This window comes from Alligator sinensis, unplaced genomic scaffold (assembly GCF_000455745.1).
Source record: "Alligator sinensis unplaced genomic scaffold, ASM45574v1 scaffold290_1, whole genome shotgun sequence".
Lineage (NCBI taxonomy): Eukaryota > Metazoa > Chordata > Crocodylia > Alligatoridae > Alligator > Alligator sinensis.
The window spans coordinates 255,362-270,933 of NW_005842755.1; the positions used below are offsets into that span (position 1 = coordinate 255,362).

A 15,572-nucleotide genomic window follows, 5' to 3' on the forward strand; every position below is an offset into this window, starting at 1 on the left:
GCAGAGCTGATCAGCCTGCCACCCACCTAACACAGCAATCCAATTGCTATCCAGAAATTAATCATCCCTGCACCTAAATCCCCCTGAAGGTTGTGATCTGGTAGATGTACTCTGAGCACATGCTGACAGCACTGAGTCCCAGATAAAACAACTCACGGTCACCTTCATTCAGAAACATGCGTCAATGCCCACCTTTCATATAACAGTACAATGGTTAGATCACTCACCCAGGGTTCAGGAGATTGGAGTTTGATGCTCTCTACACAACTTGAGGTCAAGTTCCTATCTCTCAGTGTGCTAACCATCAGGCTATACACAGGTTTAGGTGTAGGGCCATTCTCCACCCTCGTGCTGAAGATATGCAAGTATGCAGTTAAGAATTCAAGATTCCTTAGGTCAGGGCCCTGATAGGCATTATATTTATCACACAATTAAAGTGTTAATCATGTAATAAATTGTAATATGCCACATGTTCAGCCAAGTTATCACAAGATAAAATGGCAAACTAGCCACAGTGATGTTCCACATTTAATATAGAACATCTTTGTGGCTGTTCTGCACTGTGCTTTAAATTTGAACATGTGGCATACAGCCCACCATTGGGCTGCATGCCAAGGCTTTAAATGTCCCCATGCGTGGGGAGCCTATTGGCTTCCTGTGGCAGGGTCATTTAAAAGCCACACTGCAGGCCACTGCCAGGCTCACAGGTCCATGGCAGCTCCATGACTTACTGATCCCCAGCTCCACATGCCCCAGTGCATGTGCAGTCAGCTACACACTCTGGCAAATACTGATTTAACTAAATAATAGGATTTGGGGAATCTTATTCCAGATTCCAGCAAGTGCACATCCTACCATGCCAGACCTTGAACATCTGGCATAGAGACAATTGTTAGGATCTGAGATAAAATTGCTTAGATCTCATTGTATTATTAAATTAATATCTGCCAGGAACCTCAGAGTGGACAAGAAGGGGAAGGGGAAGACTAACTCAATCATTTGGGGCACCCACGAATCCTGTGTTCCAGCCTTTGCTTCCAGGACTGCATATGCATTTTACATTAAAAGTCATTGGATAAAAACACAGGAACCAACCTGAGAGTACAGACCAGAACTACCTAACAGTAGAAAATTGTCCCTGATCAATGGGACTAAACAGCAAAGGAAGCTGTTTATAAAAGGCAAAAGAAAACTGAGCAAGGTCCACTTTGCTGTTATTCAGAACAGTACCTCCTAATGGCACATGTGGCTGGAGGTGCTTAGTAATCTCAGTTGCAACTCAAGAGAAAGCACCCTTGCTCTGCAATATCAGAATAGTTTCAAGATCTAAAATTCCACTTCATATCACATCTGGTCATGCCCATGTGTTGTTCTGCCATTACCACTACTCTAGTATGGGTGAGGCACACTGAAATCCAGTTTCAGTGTCCTGTTAGAAGCACTATGCATGGCATTTCCTACCTAGAGTTTGCTTAGTCCTGCAGTTCACTTCTTGATCAAAATCAAGAATCTAAGTCTACGATTTGTACTGATAAAAAGATTTTAAAAAGGCAGCTATCAGATCATGTAGTGACGACTTGCTAAGATCAGCTTTCATAACTAATTTACACTGATGAACCAATTTATTCACTTGCTTCATCTAAACCAGGAATGTTCATCTAATCCAGCCCTGTAGGTTGGATAGGGAACACTGGGCCAATCTTCAGGTGAGATCAGGCCACATGAGCCAGCACACAGGACCAGTACAGCAGGGTGTTTCACGCAGCACACACTCCATGCTAACTGCCTGTGGCACCTGCAGTGTGCATGACCTGTCCAGTCCCAGAAGCAAGCATGTGCTGACTCCACTCCAGGGTTTGCTCTGCATATGATACATGGGGCTGGCCCTGTGCACTGGCTCTGGGGTTGGTCCAGATTGGTCTTGTGAGCTGGTTCCAGCACACGCAGACAGCCTGGAACCCAGTCTGGCAGGGCACCCCATGTTGACCCTGTGCACCACATGCAGAGCAAGCCCTGGAGTAGGGCCAGCATGTGCTTTATGCAGCACACAGGGTTGGACCACCTACGTGTGATGCACATGGCATAAGAGGCCAGCATGGGGTACCTGTATGCTGGCTCTGATGCAACTTGAGTCAGCCCAGCTTCAGAGCTACTGCATATAGCTGTTCTGGCATGGGTGCTGCATACAGCACATGCCCTGGACCAACTTCTTGTGCTGTAAGCAGCATCTGCAGCACTGAGTCCAGCCCACATGCCAGAGACCAGTTCTGCACACTGCTTATAGCACACAGAACTGGTCTGAGACCTACAGATCAGATCACAGAGCTCCATGGGCCAAATATGGCCCAGAAGTCATGTTTGATATCTCTGATCTAAAAACACCACATACGTGAATTAAAAGTATGGACCTTAAACACTTTTATACTTTTTTTTTTTTTTTTTTTTTCAAACCTGGCATAGCTGGTTCATGAACATACTGAAGGGCAGGAGAAGGAGCCACCATACAAAATGGGTAGCTGTGGTTTGCAGACTAACCACTGCAAGGGGTTCTGGTCAACTCTTACATTCTCGCGAACTCTGAACACCTTATTTTTAAGTCCCTGAATCAGGTATGAATTCCTCCCCCTTCCTCCCCCCATATGCTCAGAAGCATGTTATCCCCCTTCTCTTCTCACATCCTCCACCCACTGTTGCCACTGTCTCCGGCTGCCCCAGAGGCAGGGGTGGGGGAGGCTCCAGAGCTGCTCCTGCCCACTCCAGCTGGAGTCTACAGCAGCAGTGGCAGACAGGTTCCTCCTTCCTGCCCAGTATTCAGAGATAGCTACTGTGAGCGTGTGTGTGCATGCGCATAAATGTGTGCATGTTTGAGGGGATCAGCACCAAAGTTTATCGTCTGTCTTTTGCATCTGTCCAATAAACTAGAATTTTATGATGATCCTGTGAGTTGGTCCTTTGTAGCCAACACGGTCTCTGGCTGAAACTGGCTCCACATGCAGCTTTCCCCCTGCCCCCAATCATCCTGGAACAGTGGGAACAGTGGCAAGAAGGGGAAGGGAGGGGAAAGGAGAGGAACATGCCACTGTGTATACAGAAGGGAGAAAGGAGGGAAGATTGTTACCTGGCTGAAGGAATTAAAAAAAGACCCTGTCTGTTGCTTCTGCAGTGTGGTCTGCCTTCCCTTGTGAGAAAGGGTGCAACCATCCCTGCAGCACTGTTGCTGCTCTCATACCCCCTTTACAAAATCCTGGATCTGCCCATGGAAGGGATATTAGCTTACATCTATCCAAGATGGTAAAGTGATACCAGCATGCATCACAGCATGCAACAACAACCAACGCAAAAGTAACAATGCTTACTGGTCTCTTCTGCAGTGCTGCTGGCAGCCTGAGTGCTTTCAGTGAAAAAAGGCTGGGTTTTCTTGAAAATTGAAGAGCTCCTGCTGCAAGGTGCATCTCTGTGCAGAGGAGTGATTGATTTCACAGTTTTGTGTCCTCTTTTGTATCAGCCATGTCCAAGATGAAGCATGGTCAAAGCTGTTATCTCCTACCAAATCCTGTTTACCTCCTCATAATATGGGCAAGTAGCTGGAGCACTGCCAGAGATCCGATGCTTTCCTTTGCTTTTTTGTAAGCGATATTCATATCCTTTATTTTAAAACAGCACTGCACGGTTTCTCAGTTATGACCCTGATTGGCTATCACATCAGAAATTACCTCATGCATGTCTAGACTCCAAGGTTTTCACAACTCTTCCCTCTTCCCCAGGGGGCAAGGTGATCCACAGACTCAGCACAGCTCTATCTGGAAGCACACTGAAGCAGCACAGCACAGGACTAGAACAATAGGGTAGGTGTGCCAACTCCTGGAGTGCTGCAACACTGATGAACAATAGCTGGCTGCACATCAACTTTTAAAACAGGGAGATGACATCTAGTCACCTGACCCTTCCCCTCAAAGCAGTAAAGGGCACACACATAAACAGCACTTCCAATTAGGACAGGGCACAAAGCAGTGTGAAAGGGCAGAACACCGAAACAACTATATAAACATTACTATGATGTAAATTTATTCTGAAGTGAAATAACTACCGTTTCCAACAAAAACAAACCATAAGAAATGATGACATGGGGACACAGATCTTTTTCCATCAATGCAGACTGGTGTATAACCAGACGTGTAAGTAAGCTCTGTAAAGTCTGTGTTTATTCTGTGTTTCCCAATATCCACCAAGTTTATACAAGCAGCACAAACTATCATTTTTGGTGTAATCGTTTTGCAGTTGACAGCTTGCTTACCTCCCCATCAGATCAGGTAATCAGCACATTTAGATCAAAAGCAGGGGTAGAATCATTTTTGCTGTCCAACAGAACATAGTTTCTCAACCTGTGGTATGCATACCCCTGGGGGTACGCGAGACACAGGCAGGGGGTATGCAGGTACCCCAGCACTCTCTCTTGGCCCTTCCTCCTTTCAAAACTATGACAAAAAATTTAAATTCCCCCAGCAATAATTTGGTGTCAGCCCTCCTCACTTTGGCCAACATCACCTCTAGCCCACGTACATACTTGAGTTGTGCTCCCCTGGTGTAAAAGGTGGCAACTACCCACCCCAGATCAGACATCTGTCATATCACGGCCTTATATACACAGCCCTTCTTCCAACATATGGCACACATTAGTCTGTAAATATCAAAACCCCTGGAAAATTGAGAGTTGGGGTACTTATTAACATTTTCAGAAGTTAGGGGGTACCTGTTACTTAAAAGGTTGAGAAACACTGCAATAGAATACAGCAGGTACCTATAGGCATTATATACTTCTAACACCATTGAAACTACAGAATGAAAAACTACAGCCTTACCCACTTTCTGATGCCTGATGAATGTTCTCACCCTCTCCTTGTGGAGCTTCAAGTTCAGATTCCTTGCTATTTTTTCCTATCCTGGGACGTTTTAAATGACTGCTTCGTGTCCGAGTAGAAACAGGAGTAACAGCAAACTCTTAAAGAAACAGCAGAATTAATGGAAATGAAAAAAACTACATGCACAAACACTATCTTCCTAGATCAAGACAACAAATCCTTTTTTTATTTCATTGAAGTGGCCATGGATAGAGCCTAACTGAAATAGCATTTCACTGTAAGTACTAATTTTTAAGTGTACGGTGCCTTTCTTCCAGATTTCAAAATATTTGAACCAGAGGTAGGCAACCTTTTCTGGCTGTGGGCTGCCCCACCCCAGGTCAAAGGCAGGTCAGTGGGTGGGAGGGTCCTAGGACCATGCCACTGCTTGTGTCCCGTCCCCTCCCCACCCCCAAGGTGGCACAGGAAGTGCCCACAGAAGGCACTCCATGTCCATGGATTGGGTCCAAGGGTTTTATTGGCCAGAACTGGTCTGAGGACCACAGGCTGCTGACCCCTGACTTAAACAATAGTTAGGCCTCACAACACCCCAAAAAGATTATAAATAATATTATATCTAATTTTGTATATGAATAAATAGAGATGCATAGAAATTAAAAATAGTTAAGTGGACCCCTATCCTCTAAAATGCAAGGACAATATTGATAAATCAGCACTTTTTTATTTTATTTTACTTTACCTGCAGAACTGCTTGCCTGCATGTCTGTGGTATCCTTTGAAGAATCAGTCTACAGAAAAAAACCCAAAAACCAAACATACACAAGGTTATTTAAAAACAAAAACAAAACCTACTGAAGTTACCTTTTTCTGTCTGAAACTGCTGAGCCACCCAAACCCTAGTTACGTTCTGAAGAATTCATTCACTCAAAGTAACGATTCCTTAGAAGAACAGTTACATTCTAAAGAGGGGAAAGGGAATGAGGAATGAAGAAACAAGGAAAAAGGCGGCATCATCTTTTCCCATGAGTAATCTGCTTTTCTCTAAAAATATTCTAAATATATTTAAATTTAAAATGTTCTAAATATATTTTTTTCTACATTTCAGTTCTGATATTTACTTCAAATGGTCATGCAATACAAGAGCACCTATTCACACTTAACATTATCAAAACTGGTAATAAATTTATTAACTCTTGTTACAGGTAATGAGGTGATAAGTCAGGAAAACAAAACACAAAACCTGTTTATGTATACTAGCTAGAGTATGAACAGCTAGAAGTCTGTTAAATTTGTGAATAAAAAGGTTACTCTAGCCATATCTAGAACCACCAATCACAATTCTATTTTTATAATCATTTTTAACAGTATAAACTTCACTTAAAAAAGGCTACAATTAATTATACTGTCCTAGACTAGATTACCTAAAGTAGCCATCACTAACGATCTCCCCCTGCACTGCTGAACTTCCGGTCATATTGTTCAAATAATATATTCTTCTACAAGACCATCAGTGGTTTACAACAATTCTGTAATACATTACTATTTGAGATGGCTTCATACAAATTTTAACATAGAAGGATTGGTTTAGTTGTATATTATTCCTTGCATTACACATTCAAGCACTTTTTGGAAAGTTTATCCTAACTTACACTGCTCCCAAGTTCTCAGTAGGCTACGGAATTTTGTATTGTTAATGCAGTTCTCTGGAAAAAAGCTACCAGTGGTTTGAGCAGTTTGGAAGGGGTTGGGCTGTTTTGACACTCTGGCTCTCCAACAATCTTTCAAATCCTTCACATTATAGGCATCTCCTGTTTCCTTCTGCCTTCTGTGTATAGGAATAGGTGGTGACATTTTTGTAAAACCTGAATTCCTAGTTCACCACCCTGGAAACCTTAACAGCAATTAAATGCTTTCTTCCCGGACATAGTTGTATCACTGCATCAAACAACTTCAGCAAAACAGAGATGTCAGAGATTTCTGCTTAGATAAGCGGTGGAGTCAATTGGCATTGTTACATTTCAGAGTTGGAAACTTATGGTTATGAATTAAAGCAGAATCAGAGTCATTGCTTTAGGATGTTTACAGACTCAAAGAAAAAAAATCACCATTATTTTCTATTCAGTTCTCCTTTGGGAAGCACTTTTATTTAAAGCAGGAGCACTAGCTGAACTCATTTCACTTGGACTATGAATTTCTGACATCAGTAACTAATTTTTGTGCCGAAAACCCTGAATCTGCCACCACTGAAGTCAATGGAAGCTTTGGCTTTCACTTCAGAGTAGTGTTAAGCTTTAATTTTGTAGCCAGCCTGCCAGCTACTGAAATAGTCTCTGCTTAGGAGCTTCATCCTGTTTACTACCAAGTCCATTTTACTTGTTTAGTAGAACACAAGTTCACATGCATTAACATTCAACAGTATTTGCTGAATACCCTAGCTTTACGTTATAGCATTTCTGTCCCAAGAAACAGCTGCATAATATTTTAACAAAATATTAAAATACAGGCAGTCCTCGACTTACAACGTTTCGCACTTTAAACGTTTATAAATTGACACCATTTCAACTTTCTGACATCAGTTTGAACTTACAATGCTTGATCCAATGCGACACCGTGCCAGCGAACAAGTTCGCTGTGTCCCCCATCTCCCTGGAGAACATCTCTCCAAACTTCCTTGGACACTTTCTTTAAGAAAGGAGACAAGATTCCAGAAAAACCTGGAGCCAAGACTCCCGAGAAGACTCCAGCCAAGAACCCTTCAAAAAGTCTAACCAAGAGCCCTTCAAAAAGTCCAGCAAAGTCATCTCAAAGAAGTCCTTCCAAATCAATATGATTTCTATTTACGATATAAATACATTAATGTAGCTATATTACTCATCTATAATTGATTGAGTACAAAATTCTGGGGTATTTTTTGCTGAAAATAGGGCATCGGGCTTTGGTTCAGGAATCAATCCCCCATTCATAACATTTTCTTATGAGAAAAGTGGTTCTGAGTTACAATGTTTCGACTTAAGACAGGGTTTTCAGGAACCAATTGTGTAGTAAGTCCGAGGACTGCCTGTATTTCATTGTATATCCATATGTGGGCAAATTTAGCTGAGAATTCAAATATGTACATAAGGGATCTACATCCTCCTGTGAGGGAACTGAATGTAGTCTGTACACTGTACTTTATATTTGTCTGTGATACAACAGTCTCCAGTAAACAGTTGTCTTTGACTGACATATCTGATGCTTGAGCACTTCTGCACTCTTTGGATGAGTATTGTGCTCTAGAGTCATATTCTGAATATTCACCTAAGGCGGCTACAGGGGGTGTCTACACAAGATATTACTGCGCAAGTACTAAAGTAGTAGCAAGTACTAAATGTGTAGAAACCAGAGTTACTGTGCAGTGGCACCAGCCAACATCTTTTACGTGATGCTACTGCACAGTAGCATAATAATACTGTGCAGTAGAGTATTAGCACTGTCCGTGCTGTTACGTATTACTGTGCATTGTTTTTTGGCTACTGGGCAGTCAGTGTCTCATGTAGATGCACCCAGGAGGTAGCAAGGAGGTCAGCTGCAATCAGAGGTATAACAACACAGTTGGGCACCTGAGGCAGCTGTGACAAGAGCAATGACAACTTCTGGCTGCTTCTGTGCACTGTAACAGCAGGCATTTTTTTTCTGCCCCTCCACAAAGTAGAAGTCCAAGATAGCTGCCCCAGTTGCCCGGCCATAGTTACACCACTGTTAGCAATGCTTTCCTCCCTAAGCCCTCTAATAATCCATCAGTACAAGTTGTTAAACACCATTCAGCCATTTCATACTCTTTAACTTACAGGGAAGATAAAAGGAAAGGACCATCTGCTTGCTAGTATTCTACTAGTCCTAGATGAATTTGCAATGTATAAGCAAGCAGCTAGTGCTCCTTTTACAAAAAGATAATGGTGACCCTAGCACATTCAACACCCACTTGCAAACAAGAGCAAAACCTGCTTGACCAGAAGCATTTCCATTACCGTATATTCAGATGACACTTCCTACCACAAGAGCCTCTTAGAAGCAACAAACCACAGGGCACCAATATGTTGCTATTAACTAATATCAACTGCTTAAAAAAAAAAATCCCTTTTTCATAGTTCCTGAGATGCAAATCAGTTCAATTCAGCTACAACAAGCAGCAGAATATGCATCTCTCTAGCTTTTTCTGTATTGCAGGGTCAGTGGCAAATTGATGATCTTCAGAGGTGTCTGAGATATGAACAAACAAAAAGTTAATGAGTTAAAGGGAACGGGGACTTCAGCTGCTCTGCTGTGCCTGTTTCTTGCCTGGGCAGGTGTTAGCCCATTCTGACCCCATGGAAAGCAAAAACTGACTGAAACGAAGGCCTTCTTCTCTGCTTCTGCTTTCTTCTCCCTGCCCTACACTCCCTGTTCTATCTGCTGCTGTTTTCAGCTCCATTCCCAATCTGTAACTCTGCTTTCTGTCTTGGCCTTGATCTGCCACATGCCACAAAGGCTGCCCATGCCACTTGTGGCACCTTTGTTGCAGGTTGGCCACCCCTGCTGTAGGGTAACAGCAGACACCAGGAGAGTTACCACAAGGCATCTCCTGCATGGTAAGACTCCATCCCCTTTTATCTTACTGTAATGTGCTTGTTTATCCAAAGCCTGATAATAAGTCATAGGTTCTGTGCACTAGCTGTAACTCTACAGTGCACACAAAGGCTTGAAACCTAGAGCTGCTAGAAGTCTAAGCTCCCTGGATTTCTGTAAAGGACTCACACTGAGGGCGAACAATCCAAGGAAGCAGGGGATAAAGCAGAAGTATCAATACAGAGGTCACAGATTTTTATCAAATCCATGAATGTTATAAATTTATTTCCCAGGATTTATCTCTGGGTTTTTCCGAGTTTATCCAGTCTCTTAGGTAGAGATTTAGAAATATATCAAAACAAAGGCTCACCTTTCTGTTCCATAAATATTTTAACTAACAAAGGATTAACACAGGGGCAGGCAAAATATGGCCCATGGGCCGGATTTGGCCCACCAGGCAATTACATCTGGCCCACGGGCAGGTGCCTACCAATTCACTGCATCTGGCCTGGCCCCCGGATGCCCCTGCTGTGCTCACATGGGGCCGAGCCCTACTCACTCCCAGGGGGCAGCATGTGTTGCGCTCCTGCCCTCGCCCGTGGGATGGCTCTGACCCTGGCCCCACAGGTAGGGAAGCAGTGGCAGGCAGGGGAAGTGGTGGCAGTGGCAGCAGTGGTGGATGGGTGGGCCAGTTTGGACAGGAGTGGGCAGGAAGGTATTGGAAGTGGCAGGGGAAGGGTGGCAGTGGTAGCGGGCAGGGGAAGTGGTGGTGGCAGTGGTGGGGGGTGGGAGTGGCAGCAGTGGCAGGATGGGGAGGGGTGTGGCCGTGGTGGCAGGTGGGAGTGAAGTGGCAGCTGGGTGGGAGTGCAGGTCCTGTGCTGGTGCCCCAGGGCCAGGCCCTGTCGGGACCTGGTAGCACAGGGCTTGGGTATGTGAGCCCTGCACAATGGAGCCAGTGACCTGGTCACATGCAGTCCTGGGGCTTACCAGGACCCCACACTGCCAGGGGGTTTCACCTGCTGCTGCCACTGGCAGCATGGACTGTGCACAATGTGGTGTATGTTTGTAGGGAGGCCCCCCACAGACACCCCCCCATACACACACACCCACCCACACCCCCATGCATACCCCACACCCCTCCACAACACCCCCCCCCACAATATAAAAGAGTAAGACTTCATTTTGAGCTATTATACAATCACCTCTATATACACGAGACACAAATCAGGAAAAAATATTTTTTGAAACAAAATAAAAAGATGTTATTGTAGATGTCTGATTTTTAGTATATAATTTGTTTTTTTTCCAGTTTCAAGTTGGCAAACTCCCTTCCCAAAAGAAGTACTTCTAGGGGCAAGGGGAGGAACTTCCAGTGGGAAAGGTCAGGGGCGGCACTACCGGTCCCAAGATGGCGACCAGGGGGCAGGGCACCTCTCAAGGGGTGGGGCTACCCTGGCGGCCCTCAACAGCTCACCAAAACTCCTTAAGCAGCCCTCCAACCAAATAATTGCCCACTCCCGGATTACCAAAACTAAAGATGTAAAGTATGTAATTTAGCAAACACTATAAAAAGCCCCAAACTTTTAGATACATAGAAAACCGTCTGTGTACCTACACTTAGCTGTGTTTCAGTCTCTGTGTTCTGTTCATTTCTCATTTCAGGTTCCATGGCGGACTGCAGAAACAACTCCTCAGTCTGGGAACTGTTGTTCTCTTTTTGAGAGGATTCTGCTTTCAAAAGAAAAAACAAAAAACAAATGCAGATACAGTTTACCCAGCCTGTTACTAGCTCTGAATACAAGCTTACGTAGGGCCCAATCTTGCTCCAAGTAGAGTCTTTACACACACATTAACATAGATCATCAATGAAAATCTGACCATTTCTAAACGTAACAGAAAGCTTAGAGCTTCTGTTACTATAAGGAGAGAAACTGCAACAGCTAGAATCCCGGCAGCTAAACAGGAGCTCGCTGTAAGAGGAAAGGCAGCAAGTGGCCCATCACAGTAAAGGGCACACCTGCAACCAGTCTGGAGAAGTCTCCTGACTGGAAGGAGGCTGGGTTTAGGGAACATATAAGCCCGAGGCCTGAGTCAGGGCAGGCAGTCTGACCCTGCAGGCAACAGGGGAGAGGACTGTAGCTGAACAACTGACTGGGATCTTGTTATACCTGGGAGTTGAACGCAAGGTGCTGAAGGTTTTCAAGGGGCTGGGACCCAGGATGAGGAGGGCTTTCTCATAGACCCGATAGGCTTAGAGTTGCATTACAGCCAGTGGGCTCAGAGTTTGGTTATAACTGATGGGCCTATGTTTCTGTTTAAGTTTCTGGTTAAGTTTAAACCAGTGGACCAGGTACAGCTAGCAAAGGGGTGATGGTGAGGCTGTGGTGGGGCACCCATGAGGCACACTGCAATTTAGTGCCCGGAATCCTGCCAGGGGTGGTGCACAGGACTCAAGCAGGCAACAGCATGCCCAAGGATGAGAGGGTAGTAGCTCAAGCTGAAGAGGGCTGAAACTAGGGCTGGAGAGTCCAGGGCAGAGTGAGGAAGAGCTAGAACCCAGGTCCAGGACAGTGGACCTTGGCTAGATGGCCCAGTGAGAGAAAAAGGGGCAAAGGCCAAGAAGGCCAAGGCCCCAACAAGGGAGATTTGTTGGACAGCAACATCTACAAGGCATGGACATGGCTACAGGGGAGGTTGGAGGCCAAGTAATTAGGCCTTGAGATGACTAGCTGTTAGAGCCCAGTTTTTACTGCATGAGGGCTCACTCTGGGGTCCCAGGGGCAGCCTCCCCTTTAAAAGTACACATTTGTATCAAGGCGTGGCAGGAAGGAAGAAGGGGAGTATACCCAGAGAGAGTTAGGGTGGAACATCATAGCCACCCCTGGAGCCCAGCACTTGTTACACAAAGCATGCTAACAGTAGTGTAATGGTGGCAGAGAGGAGGCGGCAAAAAAGGTGACTGGGGCAGCAGACCCAGGTACTGCCTTTTGGGGAGAGGCAAAGCAAAAGCAGCCATTACTACACCTGATTGCATTGTCACATTTCGCACAGCAGGAGCTGGTGCTGCCTCACCCCAGCACAGAGCTGTGCTGCTATGCTATGCATCTGCATGCTTACCTGTCATCTTGAGTATTTCTCTCTGCAATATAGTGGTAATAGGCGTTCTCTGGAACCAGTGTCCTGCTCCTTCGACTTCCCATAGAAGATCATGATCACCTGGGTACTTTTCAAAGTACTGCTTACAAGCTGAACAAATATTTAAAAAAAAAGCCTTACCACATGGTACATTGACCCATAACTTGTGTTCATTTAATTTTTTTAAATTAGCCACTCAACTCTCACGTCATGCCTAAAATGGAGCTGAACCAACCTGTCTAGCCTGAGTAACTATCTTTTTGCATTTGATTCCACCCCCAACCACTATTAAGCATCTTCCAGCATCTCAAAAACTTTGATTGCATATTTAAGGGAAGAGGGACTGTAATTTCTATTTTTTTGTCTTTTGTGAATTACCTCCCTCACTTTTAGGTATTACAGCCTTACTTGTGATATTGTGTGCTAATTATATGGTTATTTGTTTCAAGAGCAGTTTAAATCCAACCAAGATTTAAAGATTTCTACAATTAAATGTTTGGGGATATGCTCTAAAAATACTGTATCCAGCCCACCGATCATACCAATTAATGTTACCCAAGGCACTTGTGTGACACTCCGCAGGACTGCAGAGTCAGTTACTGCACCATTATATCAGACAACCAGCACTAGCCCCTGGAATGCCCCTGGTTACCCCCACATGATGGTTTGGGGAACCTTTTTATGACTTAAGAACCCTGGTTGAGAACATGAAGTTATTCTGTAGCTGCCAGAAACTGCTGCATCACAAATGTCTTTCTGTTGATGTGTATACCACTCCATGGACAAAACTTCTGTTACATCCCTCCCAGACTGGGAACAACAGTTGGCCAGACTGTCTGCGGGGAGGTGGGTTTAGAACAGGAGGTAGTTTTGCAAAGGCCGAAGAAAGAATACAGGTGCCTTACTGGGGTTGGGAAGGGCATGTTAGTAAGCACAAGTCTCAGAGAGGCAAGAAATTAAGGGCAAAAGTCAGGGGGCCACATTGTATTCTACCTTGCTCAAGTCTCTGATAACATGTTAATGTACCTACTTCAGCAACATGCCATTATCTTAGTTATGAAAGTAAGTTACAAAAAGCTGCAAGCAGAAGAACCATCCACTCCTTAACTGTTTTTCAGGGATTTGACCAAGGTAGAATAAGATCACACTTAGGCATTTAACAGGAGGAACAGGATCTGGCCCTAAGTCTTCAGCCTTTTTCAGCATCTCTAGCTGTAAAGAGCAACCTGCAGAAGCCTGACAGGTCAGGGGAGACCTTGCCAGCCTGATCACAGAGGGACCTCCAGGAAATGGATACACAGACATTCTTAATGCAATCAAATTGTTCTGCATTTCTTGTGATACTGATGAGAAAACAAAGCAAGGGTGTGTTTAGAATGTTGTGCAAGGCTGCTTCTGTGCACGTCTGTCCAAACCCTTCATGTGGTCCTGAAAGAGTTACTGTAGCCATCATCATTCCCATGACTAGAGTTGTGGCAATGGGTATGTTTAAGATGCAGCAGGGGATGGGTAAAGCTGACAACTGAGCATGGAGCCCAGGGGCACAAAGCTGGAGCACAGTGGGGTTCAAGCAGCTGGTTCCTCTCACACTAGTTACTAAGAACTAATCTATGGCACTTCAATGGAAGGTCCCACGTAGGGGCAAGGGGCAGGACAAGAGGTGACAAACACACCACTGCAGCACTCTCCCTATCTAAACTCACAGATATGCTCCAGACCCAGAACTTTGGCAATAAAGCTGCTTTGGACTCATCCAGTCCCTACTCGAGTCTCAAAACTCCAGTGAGCTTGAAAACTAATGCTGGGGATGAACCCTGAACAGCCCCAGTCTGGAGTGTGCCTGTGGACTCAGGATGAGCAGAGCTTGGCAGGGCATGCTCAAACCCCTCAGTGCTGAGTTCCCAATACCCCCTGCCCCTCACCACTACAGAAGTATAAGCAAGTCTTGAGTGTCCAACAGGAGTGGCTTGGCCACATCTCCAACCATTAAAAATTCCACTGATGAATACTTCATAATCCTACCAAATAAGAACAGGCTGCATAGAAAAGTTGTAGATTCTCCATCCATGGAAGTTAACCAGGGGCAGTCAAAATATGGCCCATGGGTTAGATCCAGGTCTGCCAAGGGATTTTGTCCAGCCCGCAGCGGGTCCCTTGGTCCTGCTCAACCCAGATGTAGGGGGTAGCCTGGGTTATGGCACGTTCAGCCAGTCCTGCCGCCCCCGGGCATGCAGTGGGGCTGGGGCGGTGAAGCAGCTGGACTCACTTCTAAGCAACCTCAGTGGCAGCAGCTCCTTCCAGTTGCCACAGCTGGACACAACCCTGCTGCCTGGGCACCACGGCCTGTCCGCCCCAAACCCACTGCAAGGTCCTGGAACAGAGCCAAGAGTCTATATGACCCTGCAAAGAGTGCAGGTTCAGTGGGCAGGGGTGTGCGATCAACAGATCACGGATCTGCTCCTGGCCCTTGCCCCATGCTGTCACTGTCTCAAGATCCCATACCTGGCCCTGGATGCAGCTGCTTCCCCAACCATGTCCCCATCCCATCCACCTGGCCATGCAACCTGCCTACGTGGGTCTTGACTGGTCTCCATGGAGACCCTGGGATCACACAGCGGTGACAGCAGATCCATGCTCCCCACCTGCCCCTGTGACAGGCACCAGTTCTGCAGGCAGGGGCTTGCAGGCAGCAAATCACAGCTTTGCCTCAGGCCTCAGCCCTGGCCCCAGCCCCACACTGTTGCAGCCCTGGGCCCACCCCATCTCTGCTGCCCCACTGAGTGCAAAGCACAGTCATTTAGGGAGTTTTGGTAAGCTGTTGCACTGTGGGGGGTAGCCCCAAATAAGTTTAACTTAAATATCTAAATAATACATGTGCAATGGTGATTTATTATTTCACTGCAAGTAGTAACACGGAGGAAAAGGCTTGTGGTAGCAGCGCTGAGTAATTCTGGACTCCTTGCTGTAGGTCTCTTGCTGCAAAATTTAGGTCTA

General features: G+C 45.4%; 1 protein-coding gene across 4 annotated transcripts in view; it reads right to left on the bottom strand.

Moving 5' to 3' along the window:
- Window positions 1-15,572, bottom strand: part of FAM169A (family with sequence similarity 169 member A) — a 64,859-nt gene that overhangs the window by 15,598 nt on the left and 33,689 nt on the right. For 3 of the 4 annotated variants that reach the window (XR_003096441.1, XM_025216640.1, XM_025216639.1), the window contains exons 8-11: window positions 12,561-12,689; window positions 11,059-11,174; window positions 5,599-5,647; window positions 4,860-4,998 (exon numbers count right to left, since the gene is read on the bottom strand). Coding sequence is in view for 3 of the 4 variants with exons in the window: in XM_025216640.1 (XP_025072425.1) it covers window positions 4,860-4,998; window positions 5,599-5,647; window positions 11,059-11,174; window positions 12,561-12,689 (433 nt within the window). In the remaining variant the exon portion in view is untranslated. The remainder of the gene's footprint in view (window positions 1-4,859; window positions 4,999-5,598; window positions 5,648-11,058; window positions 11,175-12,560; window positions 12,690-15,572) is intronic. The other variant, XM_006034625.3, reaches the window with a different exon arrangement.